Genomic DNA, 22588 nt, shown 5'->3' on the forward strand with positions numbered 1-22588 from the left:
CCCCTACGTGATACTGATTCTGGATATAGTAAACAGTGGGCGGCATGGGCATAATATGTCAGTGTGAAACCCATGGTCAGCTGCTCTCTTCAGGCTGGTTGCAGGCGAGTTGATGCCTAATAACATTTGTAAGACAAGAAGAATGGCACTGGATATACAGTACTGTACAAATAAGCAGCCTTGGGAAAAATGAGGAATAATGTGAACTTAAACAAAACAGGATGCAGCGTTACCACTTCCACTTTGCATTTACTGATAAAAGTATCATCACAGTCCGCCCACAGGATTGTACGCACTCCCAGGTATGTCTTCCCTTGTTAGCGATGACGCTCCTGGTAGCGTGTGGAGCGCAGTACATGCTATCATTTGTAGTGCGGATCAGAGTGAGCCTACTCGCTGCAATACTGAGGAGAGTGCAAGTACAGGCAACAGAGGTATCGGAATCACTCACATAATGATTGGCTGCAATTTGAAGAGAGGCTTCATGATTGTCTCAAGTGTGAGCAGAAAGTTTTGCAGGACACGTGCCGCAAGTCTCGCCTGCAGAGGTATTGGGGCCACTTACAGGAAGTTAGTGGCTACTTCTATTCAGTGACTGCTGCAATATTTATGGAGCCCTGGATACTGTACCAGTGATTTGTCCAGCCTGGCTATGCAGCCCTAATGTGCTTGTACTGTACCTCCAATGGGAGGACAGAGTTGGGCCTATGCAGCAGAGAATGTGCCAGGGCATTCTGGGCCATTTCTAGGACAATTTCTGATTATAGTAAACCACTTTTCCTGGTCCCTTGGAGCTTACTGTAATGAGATTATACTGTAATATGGAACAGGAAACACATGGTTAAGGCTCCAAACAAGAGCTCTAGAGGTGCAAAAAAGCCTAACTCAGCAAAGTGATAAATAGCAGCAATTACAGGCTTTAAAAAAATAAAATAAGTAACATCCAGCAGATTGATGGAATCATAGAATAAGGTCTCTTGTGTGTTCTATATGTATCATGGTAATCGCGCTGTTTTGTCGACAGAGATCACATTAAAGCATGCTTTTGTTAGTTTGGATACTGAAACGGCTATTGGTATGCTTACATTCTATGCAGCATTACCACCATCTTGAATTTGTTTTGAAAAATGAGTCTAAGGTGGATACTGACAATACATATTGCTCCTTATGGAAACCCTACCACAGTACTGGAACTGAATCCCCTCCATCCCAACTCTCTGTTCATGTAGAGGTTGGCTTATAGTCATGGTGGGCAGAGGCATGGCTACATGCATTATAGAGGCATGCATAGTTGGGTGCAGTTACAGGGCAGAGGATTCAGGAGAGAAAGTAAAACCACCTGTGCAGGGGCATAGCAATAGGGGTTGCAGAGGTAGCCACCGCATCGGGGCCCTTGGGCCAGAGGGGCCCCAAAGGGCCCTCCCTCAACTACAGTATTAGCTCTCTATTGGTCCTGTGCTCATAATAATCACTTCTATAGATACTTTGAATAGTGGTAATCATTAACAAACTGTTCCCCATCCCCTTCTTGCACCTCTGACACTGTGTTTGCCATTGGCAGGTTTTGGTGCGCCGTATCAATTGCTATGTATAGAGTGCTGGGGGGGCCCCATTGTAAAACTTGCATCGGGGCTCACAGCTCCTTAGCTACGCCACTGCACCTGTGCAGATCTTTACATGCAAGAGATTTTTCATTCATCGTTTCAGATCCAACTTTTCATAAATCTGATGGTAGGTCTGCTGACTGGCTAGCTCCACAACAAGCTTTCATTGCAAAAAGGAAACAAAGAGATTTGCACATTATTTACATTGGCTGACAAAGCCTGCCACCTGGATTTTTTAAAAACAAAAAGTGCTTTTTATAACTAAAAAAAAATCAGGCGGCAATGCAACAGCGATATCCCAAGTTCAGTTTAACCAAGTCCTCAGTTTAGCACTAAGATGCTTTATCCTATTCTATTACTATTTACAGCAATGTTTGTATCTAGAGACAGCCACTTAAGAGATAAGTCTTCATGGCAACAGTATAAATGTTGGTGTGCCCGTTTCCTGTTTAGCACTAGTTGATGCTTTTCAGGGCCCTTTTCCACTAGCAAGTGTGATCACAAGCGCTGCGATTGCACAAGCTGCCTTTTCCACCTGGTGCGATTGCACCGTGCAGCCATGGGAATCGAAATATGTTTGCACCGAGAATTGCACAGGCCAACAATTGTGTTCAAGTAAAAATGGAAGTGTGCTAGTGGAAATGAGCAAAGCAGGCTATGGAAATGAGTGATCAGCAAAACAGATGTGATCCTCTTTCGAAGCTAGTGGAAAAGGGCCCTCGAGTTACAACTGATGTATTCAGCTAATTACACATGCAGGAAGAGATGCGTCTCTAGAGCAATTAATGGGCAGTCTGTACTTTATTTGGCATGAAAAATATGCTTTGCGTACCACTGATATGTGTCATACTATTTTTTTATTGTTGTTTTTAACAAAAGCGAAATTTTGCTTTTAAGGACCACTATCATGAAAAATGGTAAAATTAAAAATACATGTGTATGTAAGATTTTCCCAGAGTCAAATGCTCTATATACTGTATGACTTCTTTCCTATGTCACTGTCACTTACAGTAGGTGGTGCAAATATGATAGATCTGACATCTCCTCATGGGGAAATCTTAGGATTTTCCTTATTTTCAAATACTCTAAGGCCCCGTTTACACTTACCGGTAATCAGTTGGTACGCGTTTTTTTTTCTTCTCAATATCAATGCATTGTGAAAAAAATTCAGTTAAAACGTGTTAAGTGTGAAAGGTGCCATAGGAAAACATTGGACTTACTTTGAAAATCAGTTTCCCTTTCAGTTATAACTGAGAGCAACTGATTAAGTGTAAACAGGGCCTAAGGGTAATTTCATACCGAATCCATTGCGATATGCATGTGGCACACTTCAATGAATTTCAAAATTAGCGGCTTCCAGTAACACATGCTGCAACGCATGGTACCGCATAATTTGTAGTTTGTTGTGAAATTTAGGAACTGATATTAAAGAGAACCCGACGTGTGTTTAAAGAGAATCTGTATTGTTTAAATCGCACAAAAGTAAACCTACCAGTGCGTTAGGGGACATCTCCTATTACCCTCTGTCACAATTTTGCCGCTCCTCGCCGCATTAAAAGTGGTTAAAAACAGTTTTTAAAAGTTTGTTTATAAACAAACAAAATGGCCACCAAAACAGGAAGTAGGTTGATGTACAGTATGTCCACACATAGAAAATACATCCATACACAAGCAGGCTGTATACACCCTTCCTTTTGAATCTCAAGAGATCATTTATGTGTTTCTTTCCCCCTGCAGTTCTCATGCACTGAAGTTTCAGGCTGCTCGTTTCTTCCTGTAAACAGCTTTGCCTTTGTCTGTAAGTCCTCAGTATGTGAAAGCCCAGCCAGCTCAGAGGACGATTTATCCAGCTTGTAAAAGATAAGAGAGAAGAGAGAAGCTGCCCTAATCTAAATAATACACAGGCAGTGTGCATAGAGGGGCCTGGAAGGGGGAGTTCATAGCAGATTCACAACACTGAAGAACTTGGCAGCCTTCCAGACACAGGCCGACAAGTCTGACAGGGGAAAGATACATTGATTTATTACAGAGACTGTGATAGTAGAAAGTGCTGCAGTAAGCCAGAACACATTAGAATAGCTTTTGGAACTTGTAGGATGATAAAAAACAGGATGCAATTTTTGTTATGGAGTCTCTTTAAAGAATGTTATCTGCATACAGAGGCTGGATCTGCCTATACAGCTCAGCCTCTGTTGCTATCCCAAACCCCACTAAGGTCCCCCTGCACTCTGCAATCCCTCATAAATCACAGCCATGCTGTGAGGCTGTGTTTACATCTGTAGTGTCAGTCTCAGCTGCTCCCCCGCCTCCTGCATAGCTCCGGTCCCTGCCCCCGTCCCTTCCCTCCAATCAGCAGGGAGGGAAGGGATGCAGGCGGCGACTTGAGTTCTGCAGGAGGCGGGGAGAGCAGCAGACTGACACTATAGAGATAAACACAGCCAGCTCTGACAAGCTGTTTGTCAGCAGCGTGGCTGTGATTTATGAGGGATTGCAGAGTGCAGGGGGACCTAAGGGGGGTTTGGGATAGCAACAGAGGCTGGGTTGTATAGGCAGATCCAGCCTCTGTATGCAGATAATATTCTTCAAACCCACCTCGGGTTCTCTTTAAGATATAAAAATATGGGTTACTTTAGTGGCCTGCTTTCATAAAAATGGCATTTACCTCTGACTTTGAGCAGCTATGTACCGGTAAGTTCAAGATACAACAGGATGGTAATCCAGTGCTATGTAACCTCTTTGGGGCATATTCCCTTACTAATATGCAGCCATCTTGAGGAACAAATCCCTGCGTGTTAAACATACACTTTGTACTCTTTCATCTAGTTAGACTAGATAAAGGTCATACCTTCAGGTTATTCTGTAAATGGCCTATAAGGGATTTAGAACTTCTAGCAATTTAGTTTATCATCTGGTTAATCATATGCACTTATTAGAGGCCATTCTCCCATCTGGTAGCTATAAATATACATTATTACTAAGAAGAGACTGAGAGACTCTTCTCATTACTGTGGTAGTGAAGCATTATTGATGAGGAATTTCTGAGAAGCACTGACATGCCAGTCATGCATACACTCTAAACACATGGATAATATGACATATGGTCATGACTTTTAGTTGAAACAGGTGCAGCCTTGTCATTGACTGTTTTCTGCCAGGGAAGATTAGTGGATACAATTTAGTATTATGCTGTGAAACTTTACAATTTTAAAAGCCTCAAGGCAGGGGGAAAATTGTTCAAATCTCATTGTACTTATTATGCAGGTTTTCTGTTACTTTTTATACATAAACTTTTTAGTTTTATAGGTAACTGAAACCATTGCAGTAGTATTGCCATTTTGTAAATTTATTACTTAGTATTTATGTAGCGCCGACATGTTACGCAGTGGTACAGAGAATATAGTCTTGTCACTAACTGTCCCTCAGAGGAGCTCACAATCTAATCCCTACCATAGTCATATGTCTATGTATGAATCGTGTAGAGTATTTATTGTAGTTTAGGGACAATTTAGGGGGAAGCCAATTAACTTATCTGTATGTTTTTGAAATGTGAGAGGAAAGCGGAGAACCTTGAGGAAACCCACACAGACATGGGGAGAACATACAAACTCCTTGCAGATGTTGACCTGGCTGGGATATGAACCAGGGACTCAGCACTGCAAGGTGAGAGTGCTAACCAATACGCCACCATGCTGGCCAGACTTGTAAAGCCTTTTTACAGATGGTCCCCTACTTACAAATACGTTCTGTCCTGGAGATTGTTTGTTTATAAGGTGAATTTGTTTGTAAGTTAAGTGCTGCATTAAACATGGTGAAACGCGGATCAATGATTTAATTTTGGAATACTCTGGGTTTGGACATATTTGACACAATTCACTAATCTTTATCAAACACTTTATCAGATGTTTGATAATTTTACCTCATGTGTAAAATCTCATTGAATTCACTAAGGTGTTATAGATTTATTGAACGATCCATCCAAAAACCATTTGATAAATATATAACACCTTAGTGAATTCAAAATTAGATTTTACCCATGAGGTAAATTATCAAAAGTGTTTGATAAAGCTTAGTGAATTAAGGCTTATATAGTAAACTATGTATTTTGGATGATTTCAATGTGCATTTAACGGGTTTTAAACGACTTACAGTTTAATACGTAATAGCAAAACAGTGTAGCACATGAAGACAGTTTTGTATCCCTGAAATGTTGTAAATTAAGTCGTTTGTAAGAGATATAATTTGTATTTATAGTTGTAATAAGGTGTTTGTTGAACATCTCTCCACCCACTGCTGTGTGTCCAGCCTGTAATTGAAAAACGAATCTTTAGGTGCCTATACACTTATTGAATTTCCCAACAGGTTCGATCATAGTGATTGTTTCTTCAGGTATTCTCTCTGCAAATTTTTTACGTAAAATCAATGGAAAATATTGTTCAGATGGTAGATTTAGGTCAGTCAGGGGCAAGAGAGGAGTGGTGGGCATTTGGTGGCTCATAGCATTGCTCTGCATTGAAAAGTGCAACGCAAGATTCCCTGCTTTAATTTATTTAAAATCTGTGTGCTGTGTATGGTAAGAATCAATTTCAGATGAGAGGAATCATTCATTTTGCCACATCGAGAGGCAAATTCTATTGTGTATAGGTACCTCAAGTCATTACTTACGATTCCCCAATAAAGCCACTCTGTCATCCACCTTTCTGTGGCTGAGGTGGTAGGTCTATCGACTGTCTTGTGTCTTAGGGCCTGATACACTAACTAGCGGTGTTAATGGTGTACAGAAACAGTGTACAGCAATATTACCAATACTACCACAGCAGTGTATCACAAGTTGTGCTGTTAGCGCAATGTGCATGCTATCTGCTGCTGTAGTAATGGTTATATTGCCGTGTGCTGTCCCTGCAATCCAATATTACCGCTAGTTAGTGCATCAGACCCCAAGTCTCAATAAAACAAAAAGCTTTGTTTCAATTATTGAAAGATCAGATGGAAATCTAACAGGAATACTCAGGCCTAAGTTTACAAAGCCCATAGATCAGCTTTAATGTTATGACTTGTCATATAACCATTTTCAACATGTAGCGTAAATGCATAGATGCAAAGATTTTAACTGTACCAAGGATTATTTTTCATGACCTGTCTTGTTTCACCAGGCATTGACATGTTGCGAGTTCTGAAGTGCAGAAGACACAATGCAAGCTTTAACTATTTTGTGCGACACCACCACAAAGCTGTGCTCGCTATTCGAAGAGAGGACATTAATGCTTGGGAGAGGCGGGCACCTCTTGCACCAAAGCATGTGAAAGGGCTCACAAATCTGGGCTACAAAGTTCTAGTACAGCCTTCCAACAGAAGAGCTATCCATGAGAAGGTATGTATACATTTGGATCTTTGTGCACTAGTAAATGTCATACCCCTTAACCTCCCTGGCGTTCAATTTTCCCAGGATTTCTGTGCAAAAAGTGATAACATTTATTTTTAAAACTTTTTTTTTTCCTGTAACTTGCCAAAATGTGTCAAGCAAGGGTATAGTATACAGCGCAGGAGAGTATTGATGTGTATGCATGTTTATACTGTTCACAGCATGTTTTTATGGACGGATATATCTGTCCATACCGCTAGGGAGGTTTTTAATGTTGAACTCCACTTATAAGAATAATGCAAGTGATTCAGTTCAGCTCTATATAAAGTAAGGATTAACACCAAGCCTTACTTCAGCTTGGTATTGGCTAAGAAATGGTATTCTATAGTTCCTAACAGTCACTGACAGACATGACTGGCAGATTTTGCTGCTGGTCACTAGATTAGCTCAGATGTTAGAACATTCTACTTGCAGTTAAAGAACCACTACAAAAAAAATCTGACAGAACTGAAAGGTTTTAGTCTAGTCCATCTCCTTATGGGAGATTCTCAGGGTTTTCTTTATTTTCTAAAGCATTTCCTGAACAGCAGTTGCTAAGTTGGTCAAAATAATTAAGCGGGGTAGGGGGTTGGAGCTGTCATCCACTAAAAAAAAAAAGAGACAAAGGGAGCCCAAATGGTGCAGTACGTCACACTTAATAGATGAAATAGGAAATAGTATACAGAGGGTACTCACAAAGGGAGCTTGCAATGGGGCAACCAACCACTCAGGGGTCGAGTCCTGCGTGAACGCGGGGGGACGGCGTCCACTCGCTTTTTTTGGACAGTGGACGCCGTCCCCCCTAGCACCCTGGAGGGGAGCAGCGCAGCAGAGAGGAGCATTGTGCGCAGCGTGAGGAAGGGCGGACGTTTCCCCCCTCGCCCCCCCTTCCCTCACTCACTTTGGAGCTCCTCTCCCTGGCTCTCCCCTCCATAAAGATTGCGGCGGCGGTGGCTGGCGGCGGTGACTGGCAGCGGCATCAGTGGGCGGGACTTACCTCCTCCAGTGTCCTGGGTTACGCTGTGCGTGCCGCTGCTCTGGTCTTCACTAGACCAGACTAACTGCACGAACAGCGTCCACTTGCCGGAACACTGGAGGAGGTAAGTCCCGCCCACTGATGCCGCTGCCAGTCACCGCCGCCAGCCACCGCCGCTGCAATCTTTATGGAGGAGAGAGCCAGGGAGAGGAGCCCCAAGGTGAGGGAAGGGGGGGGGGAAAACGCCCGCCCTTCCCCACGCTGCGCACAATGCTCCTCTCCACTGCGCTGCTCCCCTCCAGCTGGGGGGACACCTGGCTAAATATACTGGGGACACCTATACACCTGGCTACATATACTGGGGCCACTATACACCTGGCTACATATACTGGGCACATATACACCTGGCTACATATACTGGGCACATATACACCTGGCTACATATACTGGGCACATATACCCCTGGCTACATATACTGGGCACATATACCCCTGGCTACATATACTGAGCACATATACCCCTGCCTACATATACTGGGCACATATACCCCTGCCTACATATACAGGGGACATATCTCTGGCTACATATACTGGGCACATATACACCTGGCTACATATTATACTGGGCACATATACCCCTGGCTACATATACTGGGCACATATACACCTGGCTACATATATTGGGCACATATACACCTGGCTACATATACTGGGCACATATACACCTGGCTACATATACTGGGCACATATACACCTGGCTACATATACTGGGCACATATACCCCTGGCTACATATACTGGGCACATATACCCCTGGCTACATATACTGGGCACATATACCCCTGGCTACATATACTGGGCACATATACCCCTGGCTACATATACTGGGCACATATACCCCTGGCTACATATACTGGGCACATATACCCCTGGCTACATATACTGGGCACATATACCCCTGGCTACATATACTGGGCACATATACCCCTGGCTACATATACTGGGCACATATACCCCTGGCTACATATACTGGGCACATATACCCCTGGCTACATATACTGGGGACATCTATACACCTGGCTACATATACTGGGGACATCTATACACTTGGCCACCTATTCTGGGAATATCTATACACTTGGCCACCTATTCTGGGAATATCTATACACTTGGCCACCTATTCTGGGAATATCTATACACTTGGCCACCTATTCTGGGAATATCTATACACCTGGCTACCTATTCTGGGAATATCTATACACCTGGCTACCTATTCTGGTGACATCTCTACATCTGGCCACCTATTCTGGGGACAAATATACACATGGCTACTTATACTGGGGACACCTCTAGACCTGGCTAGCTATACTGGGGGTACCTATTTTGGGAGAACTGCTGTCAGATCTGTATTTTTGGGGAACCGCTGATGCCAGATTGGGGAACCGCTGCCAGATTGTGTATGTTGGGGGACCACTACTGCCAGATTACATGTATTTTGGGTGTTACGTGTATTTTGGGTGATCCACTACCAGGTTTCACATATTTGGGGGAACTGCTTCCAGATTATGTGTATGTTGGGGGAACTGCTGCTGCCAGATTGTCTATTTTGGGGGAACCACTGCCATATTATCTGTATTTTTGAGGAACCTCTGCCAGATTATGTGTATTTTTGGTGAAATGCTGTCAGATTACATCTACTTTTTGGGGATACACTACGACAGAGCTCAAACTTCCCCTAGCAGACCTTTTATACCACTGCTAAGGCCATGTATATTTGGCCCAACCCATGACCACGCCCACACTATGCTTAACCACGCCCATTTTTGGGCGTTTAGTGTGAGTCCACTCACTTCTTTTTCCAGGACTAGACCCCTGCAACCACTGCAGTCAGGTGAAGGTCAATAAACCCGACTCAACTCGGGGGTCTTAAGGACCCGTAGACTGGGTCCAAGGGTATCCTATACCCTGAGACTGGGGGTAATAAATGCACAAACGGGATGAAAAGGCGCCCAAAGGATAATGAATCCTTGAATTAAATGGTTTGAGGTGGCTTAATTCAATGAAGACAAATTCATATATAAATAATCTTTAATAGCACTGGCAATGCATTTTGTGGGTCTCTGTCCACTTCTTCAGGCCAAATCAAGTGCCATGCTAGGTTCAGAGCCAGAAATAGAGCGCCCTTAAATATATACTCTATATGAATGTGTCTTCAGTGAGGTAAGCCACCTCAAACCTTATTTATTTTTAGATTTTAATTTGTTTTATTATCCTTTGGGTGCCTTTTCATCCTGTTTGTGCTGTCAAAATAGTGCGCAAGCGAGTAGGGAGGTTGGCTGGTATCTTATTATTATAGCATTTAGTCTTAGCTACTGCCATTCAGGAAATGCTTTTTGAAAACCAAGAAAACCCAAAGAATGCTCCATGATAAACCTAGAAATAAAATAAATTATATTTTACTGGCCCTCCTAAAGTGGTGATATCCTGTAGCCCACGGGTCAGGAACCTTTTTGGCTGAGAGAACCATAAACGCCACATATTTTGAAATGTATTTCCCTGAGAGCCATACAATATGTTTCAAACTGGGACAGTGCGTATGCGCAGCAGAGTGTTCACATCCCTGTTGCCATGGTGATGTGTATACAGTTGATCCTTCGGGCAGCGAAAGTGTCAGACACGTCTTCAGCTTCTCTTGGGTTTCAGCAATTTCCCTGAGAGCCAGACAGGAGAAATACAGACTAACAGCATTTACAATTAGCTAGCCGACTTGGGGGTTGATTCACTTTGTAGGACGAGATCCCTGCACTTTGGCCCAATAGGCTGCCAGTCAAGTGACAGACAGCCTATTGGGCCAATTAAAGTGGGAGTATCTCGTCCTACAAAGTCACTGGACCTGACAGGATCCAGGGGGGGACAATTGGAGCATCTGTTAGTTTTGGGGTAGCGCAAGTAAGTTAGTAGTGCATGCTACAGGAGTAGCGTGCCTACTTTGAAAATTTTACTTGCGCTGCCACACTAAGCTGCGTGTTTGAGCAGTGTAGCTTAGTGAATCAACCCCTATTGATTTGTCTGTGAGCCAGATGTAGCCATCATAAGAGCCACATAAGGCTCCCGAGCCATAGGTTCCCTACCAAAGCAATTTACAAGAACAAATTGGTAAAGGCAACTCAATGGTCAGTCCTATTTTACTTTGATTCTGTTACATGAGCAACAGATACCTGGCATAAGTACCATTCCACCTAAACAGAAATGTCACTCTTGTTTGTTTCCATATTGCATTATCTATTTGCAATAGTGCAGTTTCAGGTTACTTGCTGTAAATTTGAATGGAAAGAATGTTAATAACATTGAATGACGCAAGAAAATGTTTTCTGCACCAGTATGTATTAATGCAAATATTAAATGACTTTTACTGCACAGACTGTTAATGTAAACTGCATTTTAGCTTGCTTGCATGTAAGCATGTAAAATAGCTATTTCTCACGGTCCCTAACAAAGTCTGTGGTATATCCAGGTGTTAAAGTAAATGTGAAGTGAGTTAAAATCAAAAAGGCAGATGCGTACCTATGGACAGGGAAGGCTCTGAATCCTATAGAGCCTTCCCTGTTTGCTCTGGATCTTATAGAGCCTTCCCTGTCCTCTCTAGTGCCCCTCGTTCCAGCAGAGTCGCCCCTGTTAAAATTTGCCACCGAGGGAGCTTTCAGAAGCACTAGTGTCCTTGAGTGTTTCTGAAGACGAGCAGCTCCATACTCAGGGACACATTGAATGTTGTTCCCTTATGTTTTAAAATTTGACTAATGTTAAAATGTTATAAAATGCGTAAATCCAAGCTGATACAGAAATCTTCATGTTGCTAAAAACTAGAAAGTTTATGCCGTAAAAAAAAAAAAGAAGTTTTAGAATCTTTTAGAAGTCAATCAAAAGCCATATTGCCCCCCCCACCACCACCACTCCACTAACAGTGCAGGCATGAGGCCTCTCAGCATATAGGACAGCCATACATCACTCACTTCAGTGTAGGCTGGCAGAGAGAGAGATGGGCATGAATAAGGAGATATTGGGGCCCTGGGCAACAGGTATACATCTGTGGAAGCACTGACCCATTTTATTGCCTGTCCAGTTCCACAATGTTTGTAAGGGCAATGTTTATTTTTAAAATGGGTGCAAAATTGGCAGTGGACTGAAATAAATCCACTTCTAATTTTCTGCTGAGGAGGACCTTTCCTTCACCTCCTGTGTGATAGATCTTCTGATTTCTCCTTTGTGCTTTGTGACATCCCTCTATCACCCGTGAATGCTGCAGTGATAGTCCACCAGTCTGGATGTTTCTGCTCAGGTCACAGGAGGTGAATGTGCCTCCTGCTCTGGCCTTTTTGCTTTGGAATTATGTAATTAGAGGAGTTTTATAAGTAAAGTTAGGGCTTCTTTATCTGAACTTCTCCCTACAGAGGCTTCAGTAACATCAGTAACATTCAGTAACATGAATAACAGCAAAATTCAAAACATGGTAATGAAGCTTTGTCTTCAGCAGTTGCAGAAAAGCCTTTCCTCAGTGAAAAGACAACTGTCTTATTTCTGTTCCTGAAGTTACCATTGTTCTCTGTGTTTCAAATGCTTAGAGCAACCTGTCCTCTTCAGCATGGTCAGCAATACATACCGGAACTATGCTTCCATTTTTTAAACACATAAATGAGCATTTCAGGGAGTCACGGCCTTGAAATAGCATTGTATCCAGCTTTTGAGTGTATCGCAAAAATACAGTTTTCCGTGTGAATTGAATTTTAGCCAAGCAAGTGAGTAAAGGACACAGTATACATTAAGTCGTGAAGTGCTCATAGTGGTAACATCACCACACAGTAGAGTTGTTGTGACACATCTAGCTTACAGGAGTAACATATTGTTAGTTCTTAAGGACACGATCTATTGATTGGACTCTGTTCAGGCTTTCATTTGTTTTTATGTAACACGCTTGCTTTAGTATTTACATTGTATGGGGGTCAACCAACCAAGTATTTTATTTTTTATATATATTTACAGGGCAACATTGCTTAAAATGTGTAACATGTAGAAAGAATGTCTTTTGTTTAAAGAATCCAAGGCCACTTTTGTGTTTTCAGAAAAACGCGAACAGAATTCAGCACCGGCACAAAAGGCACTCAGAAAGAATAGGTAAAGTCTTGCTTTCAGTGCCTTGCAGTGCCTTGTAATGTACAATAGGACAGCGAGAGACAATAACCTTACCAGGAACTGCATAGTTCTTCTACACTTAGATAACCTTACTTGAAACTGGATAAAGAGTTTAACTTTTAATTTCTTGAAACAGTCTGTCATCCAAGACTACAAGTTTAGTCCACAGTCTGAGTGTCAAATATTTAAGTCATCAGTATATTGTGTCAAGGTCAATGATTGAAGGCAACTTGCATCAGGTATGTAGCAATGCTCTGTGCTTCACCTATGTATGGTGCAACTAGTATTAATCTAAGAAACCAACCTATAAAATAAATACATAGGGATTGTATTCTATTTATTAAAGCTTCAAGAGAAGGTCAGCCACCACGATCATAATATTTCTTATAAAAAGTTTCTGTTAGCATCGTCATTATGTGCTTATTATCTGTTCACTAGTGATTGCTATGGACATATATGCTCATGGTGACAGCTGCAGTGGTCAATGTTTCGTCTATGGTTTGTTTCAGCTGTGATCAGGGCCGGATTTGTAATCTTTACCGCCCAAGGCCACAGTCACCAGCCACCCCCTTTCAGTATAGGTAGTGAGATGACCCCTTCCCTCCAGTATAGGTAGCCAGATGAAACCTCCACCCTTCCCTCCAGTATAGGTAGCCAGATGACCCCTACCCCCTTCCCGCTAGTATAGGTGGCCAGATGACCCCCCCAGTATAGGTAGCCAGATGACCCCTTCCCTCTAGTATAAGTAGCCAGATGACCCCCCGCCCCCCCTCCCCCAGTATAGGTAGCCAGATGATCTCTTCCCTCTAGTATAGGCGGCCAGAAGACCCCGTTTAGCCTGCTGTTTTGGTGCCCTTGCTCCTGTGGTGCCCTAGGCCATGGCCTAAATCTGGCCCTTGCTGTGATTAGTTTGAACATAGTTTGGGCATCTGGTCCTGCAGATAGTTTGTAAAATGGTACATTGCACTTCCTGAGATTCTACTATTGTCTTTGCAGTGGCTTTTTCATTAATGTTTTCGGCAATTCTTCCCTGTCAGTCAAGTGATTATTCTCAATCCTCTTTTTCTTTCTAAATCCTAATCCTAACCTCCTCCCAATGTAAATCTATACCTGACACAAAAGTGAGACATACTCTACGCTATCATATAGCTCAACACCAGCTATTGGGTAGAGTGCATATACTGGACACTGATGCTTGGCTATCTGTTACAGTGCATACATTGTGCCTGGGAACTTGGCTATATAATATTATGTAGCTAAGTGCCAGCATCCAGGTTATGCATCTGGCACAGTCGAGCTGCTGTTTTGTGTTTTCCCCAGGGCAGTTTCAGATATTCATGCGCCTAAGTTTTGAAGGAACATCTAAATATACTACAGCCATTTTTCAGAAATTCAGAGGTCAATAGCATAAGTGACCTCATTGATCTTTCTGGTCACTGGAAAAGGACCCACAAATCTAGGGCCCAGTTTGGGTGACATACAGTATCACCCATACTGCCAAAGACAGGTGGTCTTTGGCAGTATGGGTGATACTGCTCTCTGGGTAGTATGGAAACCTTCCAGCAGCCTGGGACCTCCTACGGGGTGGAGCCCCAGGCTGAAAGTAGGAAGGACCTGACTGAGTGACACCTGGAAGGTTGATGTCACTAGTAGGTCTGGAGACTATCTCGTAAGGAGAGAGATAGCTCTCAAGGTCGGGCAAGCCAGGTCGGCAACACATAAGCAGACAAAGTACAAAGACAGAAGGCTGATTCGGTAACCAAAGGCAGGCCGGGTTGGCAACTGATAATCAGATATGCGTCGGCACCGAATCAGAAAGCAGAGGGATAGTCAGAAGTGCAATAGGTCATAACAGATATCAAACAATGCCTAGTCTTGGGTGTGAGGTCCGTGGTCTCGACACCCTGGAACTAGTCTGAAGTATAACACAATGGTAACACAGAATCCCTAGTCTTGGGTGTGAGGTCCGTGGTCTCAACACCCTGGAACTAGTCTGAAGTATAACACAATGGTAACACAGAATCCCTAGTCTTGGGTGTGAGGTCTGTGGTCTTAACACCCTGGAACTAGTCTGAAGTATAACACAATGGTAACACAGGATCCCTAGTCTTGGGTGTGAGGTCCGTGGTCTCAACACCCTGGAACTAGTCTGACGTATAACACAATGGTAACACAGAAGTAATCTGGCTCAGTGTGAATTCCCAGGTCCTCCTGGTTCTAACACACTGTAGGATCTGACTGTGGTCTGAGTGCTTTCACGTAAGTGTTCGCAACGGCAGACAACCTGAGACTGACCAGCAGTAACTATATATGGCGCGGCGCTCACCGGCGCCACCCATCAGTGATCAACCAATAGTCACTTGCTCTGAAGTCAGCTGACCAACTTGGTCAGCTGATCCCTCCTCGGCTGTCATAAAGGTTCCGCCTCTCCGCGCACGTATTCCTCAGCCTGTGTGAACTAACAGACCCAGCCACACCAGACGCACGCTGCTGCGTGCAAACCGTCGCGCTGGACGCGGAATCAGCCGCCTTGCTGCCAGTACACGCGGCAGCTTTTCCACGTTCTATTACACCTTGCCATCAGTTCCTCTCAGAAACTCACCATTTTCTTCTGACAATTATCCCTTCCAGTTTTGACAATATTTTGTCAGATTTGAAATATATCAGTTGCTGTCAGTAAAATATCAGTTGCTGTCAGTTATAGCTGAGAGGAAAACTGATGTACCAGGTAATGTCCATGTTTCCCTATGGCTCAAGTGGGCGATGTTACAGTTTAACTGTGTGCTGACCAGAAAGCTGTTATGGGTAATGGCCATTTTCAAAATGGAGGACGGAAAATTCCCTTGATCACAGTAAACAAACAGTACGCGGGACAGGAGAAAGACACTGAGGAGTAGACTACATGGAAGGTAAGTACGACTTATGTATGTTTATTTTGACTTTTAATTTTCAGTTCAGGTTTTATTTAACTGTGGTTTATCACACCTGAGTTCAATTTCTGTAGTCACCTCCAGGCCTGATTACTGCCACACCTGTTTCAATCAAGAAATCACTTAAATAGGAGCTATCTGACACAGAGAAGTAGACCAAAAGCTAGACATCATGCCAAGATCCAAAGAAATTCAGGAACAAATGAGAACAAAAGTAATTGAGATCTATCAGTCTGGTAAAGGTTATAAAGCCATTTCTAAAGCTTTGGGACTCCAGCGAACCACAGTGAGAGCCATTATCCACAAATGGCAAAAACATGAAACAGTGATGAACCTGCCCAGGAGTGGCCGGCCGACCAAAATTACCCCAAGAGCGCAGAGAAAACTCATCTGAGAGGCCACAAAAGACCCCAGGACATCTAAAGAACTGCAGGCCTCACTTGCCTCAATTAAGGTCAGTGTTCATGACTCCACCATAAGAAAGAGACTGGGCAAAAACGGCCTGCATGACAGATATCCAAGGCGCAAACCACTTTTAAGCAAAAACAACATTAAGGCTCGTCTCAATTTTGCTAAAAAAACATCTCAATGATTGCCAAGACTTTTGGGAAAATACCTTGTGGACCGACGAGACAAAAGTTGAACTTTTTGGAAGGTGCGTGTCCCGGTACATCTGGCGTAGAAGTAACACAGCATTTCAGCAAAAGAACATCATACCAACAGTAAAATATGGTGATGCTAGTGTGATGGTCTGGGGTTGTTTTGCCGCTTCAGGACCTGGAAGGCTTGCTGTGATAGATGGAACCATGAATTCTACTGTCTACCAAAAAATCCTGAAGGAGAATGTCCGGCCATCTGTTCGTCAACTCAAGCTGAAGCGATCTTGGGTGCTGCAGCAGGACAATGACCCAAAACACACCAGCAAATCCACCTCTGAATGGCTGAAGAAAAACAAAATGAAGACTTTGAAGTGGCCGAGTCAAAGTCCTGACCTGAATCCTATTGAGATGTTGTGGCATGACCTTAAAAAGGCGGTTCATGCTAGAAAACCCTCAAATAAAGCTGAATTACAACAATTCTGCAAAGATGAGTGGGCCAAAATTCCTCCAGAGCTCTGTAAAAGACTCGTTGCAAGTTATCGCAAACGCTTGATTGCAGTTATTGCTGCTAAGGGTGGCCCAACCAGTTATTAGGTTCAGGGGGCAATTTCTTTTTCACACAGGGCCATGTAGGTTTTGAGGGTTTTTTTTTCTCACTAAATAATAAAAACCATCATTTAAAACTGCATTTTGTGTTCAATTATGTTATCTTTGACTAATAGTTAACGGTTTTTGATGAGCAGAAACATTTAATTGTGACAAACATGCAAACGAATAAGAAATCAGGAAGGGGGCAAATAGTTTTTCACATCACTGTATCTAAAGTTTAGATAGTTTACACAGCAAATCTAGCTGCAAACGGCTTCAACAGAATATGGATTATTTCTTCCTGTTATACAATGACAGCAGCCATGGTGTTTGTAAACATTACACACGGGAAAAGCTGATAACATCTCCAGCTCTCTGCCTGTGACAAATTTACTCTGCTCTCCTCCTCCCCTCTGCCTCTGAAATCTCTGGCTAGTAACCTCCTCCTCCTGCCCAGACTGATCTCCCATAAGCCCTTGCTACAGTGCCAAGGCTCTCTGAAAAGCCGTGGGCGAGGCTTGTTTAGTTTATAGGGAATTAGAGTATTAAAACAAAACAAAAAAAGTATTTGACTTGAGGAATGCTCTATAAACTATATGAAAGGAACACAATTATGCAATGAGTAAAAGTTTATCTCGGATCCACTTTAATATTGGAGGGACGAGATAGCCAACCCCACCAAGGTAAAGTAAAAGGGTCTTTGTACAGACACCCTTACCCGACTACATATTGGTTACAGAAAGATAAATAAAAGGTTTTCTGTTTATCGCGTTCCGGGCAATGCATGCTGCTGAGTGTTATCACTGCATGGTACAAGCCAAAAGATTGTTAACTGCAATCCTGAGGGCAACATGAAAATAAAACCTAAAACCACCACTTTTTGACATTGGAGACCAGACCTGGCTGGAAGCAGCACTTAGTAGGGAGTTCATGAGCAAGCGAGGAGAACGCCAGCGCATACCACTAAGGTTGCATCTGAAATGACCACCAGCTCATGTGTGCAGCACCTAAATAGACTTTCTGCACACTTCGCATTCAATTCAGATGCAAATAAGTATCAGGTTAGCTGCTCCCAGCCCCTCCTCCTGAGTTTCCTGTTTGCATGATAAGTATTAGGTTAGCTGCTCCCAGCCCCTCCTCCTGAGTTTCCTGTTTGCATGATAAGTAGTAGTAGATTTGCATATGATTTGCATCTGAATTGAATGCGAAGTGTGCAGAAAGTCTATTTAGGTGCTGCACACATGAGCTGGTGGTCATTTCAGATGCAACCTTAGTGGTATGCGCTGGCGTTCTCCTCGCTGTTCAACAAAATGTAAGTTACACATTTGTTTTGCTTAGCTGCTCCCAAGGTTTTAAATTTAGGTTAGGTCACTTGCCCGGAGGTTTGCCTCACTGTGGCGCAAGTGTCTAGTACATTATACTTTGCATGCAAACCATATTGGAAGCTAAAGTTCCTCCTAGCGTAATAAATGTTAGCACTTGTTTTGGATGCAGGGCATGCATTTTGCAGTCTAGCAGAGGCGGTGTATGCCTGTGCGATTAACCATTCAATTGCAGCATGTGTTTAGGGATGCGCAGCCTTTCCCCAACTAGTTCTTGAGCAAGTCTTCCTAACTCTCGAGAGCGGCGTACTGAGTGTTCCCTTAGTGGTTGCAGCTCTCAGGTACTGCGAGTCCACCAGGAGAAAAGTGTATACAAGTGTTAATATTTCATTAACATTTCATAAGATGAAGATGCATCTAGTGGCACATATCTAACAAACATTAACATCATAATATCATTACAAAGAAGCCTCCACTTTCAAAAATACACTGCTCAAAAAAATAAAGGGAACACAAAAATAAGACATCCTAGAATGAATGAAATATTCTTATTAACCACTTAAGCCCAACTGGACGAGATTTCTCGTCCAGTTGGGCTGCGCGCACTCCCGCGGGTCGCGCGCGCTCCCGCGGGCCCCCCCGTGCGCGCCCCCGCTGCTTGCCGCTAGCCCACCGATCAGTGAAAGGGATTATAAATCCCTTTCGCTGATCGGACCCCCCCGGAGAAAAGCCGACAGCATCTCTTCAGATGCTGCGGCTTTTCTGAGCTCTGGGCTCCTTTCTTCTGCCTGGGAGCGAGATCGATCGCTCCCAGGACTTTTTGATTCTGGCCATCTTGTGGCCAAATAGCTAATTGCACCTAAAATAAAAAGTTTTACAAGTAAACATATAAATATATTAAAAAAAAAACCCTGTTTACCTCCCACACCAAAAAATACCCACATACAAGTTTAAATAAAAAATAAAATAAAATTACAATAATAAAAAAAAAAAAAAAAAAACATAAATAGTTACCTAAGGGTCTGAACTTTTTAAATATGCATGTCAAAGGAGTATATCAATATGATTTAATAAATTATGGGCTTCTAAACAGTGATGGACGCAAAACGGAAAAAATGCACCTTTATTTCCAAATAAAATATTGTCGCCATACATTGTGATAGGGATATAATTTTAACGGTGAAATACCCGGGGCATATGGGCAAATACAATACGTGAGTTTTAATTATGGAGGCATGTATTATTTTAAAACTATAATGGCTGAAAACTGAGAAATAATGAATTTTTTCCATTTTTTTCTTATTCTTCCTGTTAAAATACATTTACAGTAAAGTGGCTCTTAGCAAAATATACCACCCACAGAAAGCCTAATTGGTGGCGGAAAAAACAAGATATAGATCAATTAATTGTGATGAGTAGTGATAAAGTTATTGGCAAATGAATGGGGGGTGAAAGTTGCTCGGATGTAAAAACATTTCAACCCTTCGGGCTTAAGTGGTTAAATACTTCGTTCTTTACATAGTTGAATGTACTGACAGCAAAATGACACAAATTATCAATGTAAATCAAATTTTATCAACCCATGGAGGTATGTATTTGGAGTCGCACTCAAAATTAAAGTGGAAAAATACACTACAGGCTCATCCAATTTTGATGTAATGTCCTTAAAACTCCTCCCACACCTGGACTAAAGCATCCACCAACTCCTGGAAGTCTTTGGTGCAACATGGCGTTGGTGGATGGAGAGAGACATGATGTCCCAGATGTGCTAAGTTTTATTCAGGTCTGGGTCCATAGCATCAATGCCTTCTTTTTGCAGGAACTGCTGACACACTCCAGCCACATGAGGTCAAGTATTGTCATGCATTAGAAGGAACCCAGGACCAACTGCACCAGCATATGGTCTCAGAAGGGGCCTGAGGATCTCATCTCGGTACCTAATGGCAGGCAGGCTAGCTTCTGGCAAGCACATGGAGGGCTGTGCGGCCCTCCAAAGACATGCCACTGCACAACATTACTGACCTACTGCCAAACCGGTCATGCAGGAGAATGTTGCAGGCAGCAGAATGTTCTCCACGACGTCTCCAGACTCTGTCATATGTGCTCAGTGTGAACCTGCTTTCAACTGTGAAGAGCACAGGACGCTAGTGGCAAATTTGCCAATCTAGGTGTTCCCTGGCAAATGCCATGTCTTGCACGGTGTTGGGATCTAAGCACAACCCCCACCTGTAAACATCAGGCCCTCGTACCACCCTCATTTAGTCTGTTTCTGACTGTCTGAGCAGGCACATGCACATTTATTGCCCACTGGAAGGTCTTTTTTTAGGGCTTCGGCAGTGCTTCTCCTGTTCCTCCTTGCACAAAGGCGGAGGTAGCAGTCCTGCTGCTGGGTTGTTGCCCTCTTACGGGCTCCTCCACATCTCCTGATGCACTGGCCTGTCTCTTGGTAGTGCCTCCATGCTCTGGACACCATGCTGACAGACACAGCAAACCTTCTTGCCACAGCTCGCATTGATGTGCCATACTAGATGAGCTGCACTACCTGAGCCACTTGTGTGGGTTGTAGACTGTGTCTCATGCTACCACTAGAGTAAAAGCACCACCAGCATTCAAAAGTGACCAAAACTTCAGAAAGCATAGGAACTGAGAAGTGGTCTGTGGTCACCACCTGCAGAACCACTCCTTTATTGGATATGTCTTGCTAATTGCCTATAATTTCCACCTGTTGTCTATTCCATTTACACAACCGCATGCAAAACTGATTGTCAGTTAGTGTTGCTACCTAAGTGGACTGTTTGATTTCACAGAAGTGTGATTGAGTTGGAGTTGCAGTGTGTTGTTTAAAGCGGAACTGAAAATGAGATAAAGACAAACAATTTCACTTCCCCAAGCCCCCCGCTGCTGTCCGGTCCCGCGTCGGTCCTCTAGGATTCGCCGTTCTCCCGCCATGGTGCAGTTTTTTTACCGCTGACTTGTAAGTCAATGGCAACTGCACCTGCACAGTTGCTGTCAACTTACGAGTTGGCGGTACAGAAACTGCACCGCGGCAGGAGAATGGAGGATCATAGACGACTGGCATGGGACAAGATGGCTGCAGGGGGCTTGGGGAAGCCCCAGGTAAGTGAAACTGTTTGTTTTTATCACATCTTCAGTTCCGCTTTGTGTTCCCTTTGTTTTCTTTTGAGCAGTGTGTATGCAATGAACACCCAGTTACAACCCAAACAATCTCTTGCTCCTCAAAAGTGACATCATGAAAAATATTTCTCATGTATGAGCCACACTACACATGCAGTAATTACTAAAGTATTTTTATTACGGTGAGGATTTGAGAAATAGACTTTCAAGTACATGCATACCTTACACAGAACTGGTTCATCAAAATTATCTTCATCGCCATTAGGCATGTTACCTCCTGTTCTCTCATGTTCCAGGGTGCATAGCTCCACAGAAATATTGATGCCTACCAGCAGTCCAGATGGTTGAGCGTTATAAATGCCAAATCAAACTATCAGCATTGCAGTGACCCCTAGTATCAATGCCAGTCACACCAAAATGTTCTGTCAGAGTGACTTTGCCTCAGTGGTTATAATGCTTGTTTCATAAGATTCTATGTAATCAAAGTTAAACAAAGAGTGTTAATTACACTATGCTTTCCCTCTTCCAATGACACAGAATACAGCAATATCAGAATACTAATATGAGCAGTTGTAACATTACTACTGCAAAGCCTGCCATCATAGTTATGGATCACAAAGATGACACTGGACCACAGAATTTTTGCATTGCAGTTGCAGACATATCTGACAAATCATGAATGATATAAAATGTTTCTAATTTGAATATAGGAGCGATTGGGGAGTGTCATGCCCAGGCCGATGCTGTTTTACCATTACATTTATCCATTCATTCTCCCAGTCCATTCATCAGTGCATGGTGCAGTGTAAGGATTGGGGTCACGCGTGCGCAGTACAGATGCATCATCTTCA

At 43.1% G+C, this 22588-nt stretch overlaps 1 protein-coding gene across 1 annotated transcript in view; it reads left to right on the forward strand.

Annotated features, from left to right (window-relative positions):
- The window catches only part of AASS (aminoadipate-semialdehyde synthase), a 113410-nt gene that overhangs the window by 18114 nt on the left and 72708 nt on the right, over positions 1-22588 (forward strand). The window contains exon 2 of the mRNA XM_068276395.1: positions 6755-6972. Within this exon, the coding sequence (XP_068132496.1) occupies positions 6763-6972 (210 nt within the window). The 5' untranslated portion in view covers positions 6755-6762. The remainder of the gene's footprint in view (positions 1-6754; positions 6973-22588) is intronic.

This window comes from Hyperolius riggenbachi, chromosome 3, assembly GCF_040937935.1.
Source record: "Hyperolius riggenbachi isolate aHypRig1 chromosome 3, aHypRig1.pri, whole genome shotgun sequence".
Taxonomy (NCBI): domain Eukaryota; kingdom Metazoa; phylum Chordata; class Amphibia; order Anura; family Hyperoliidae; genus Hyperolius; species Hyperolius riggenbachi.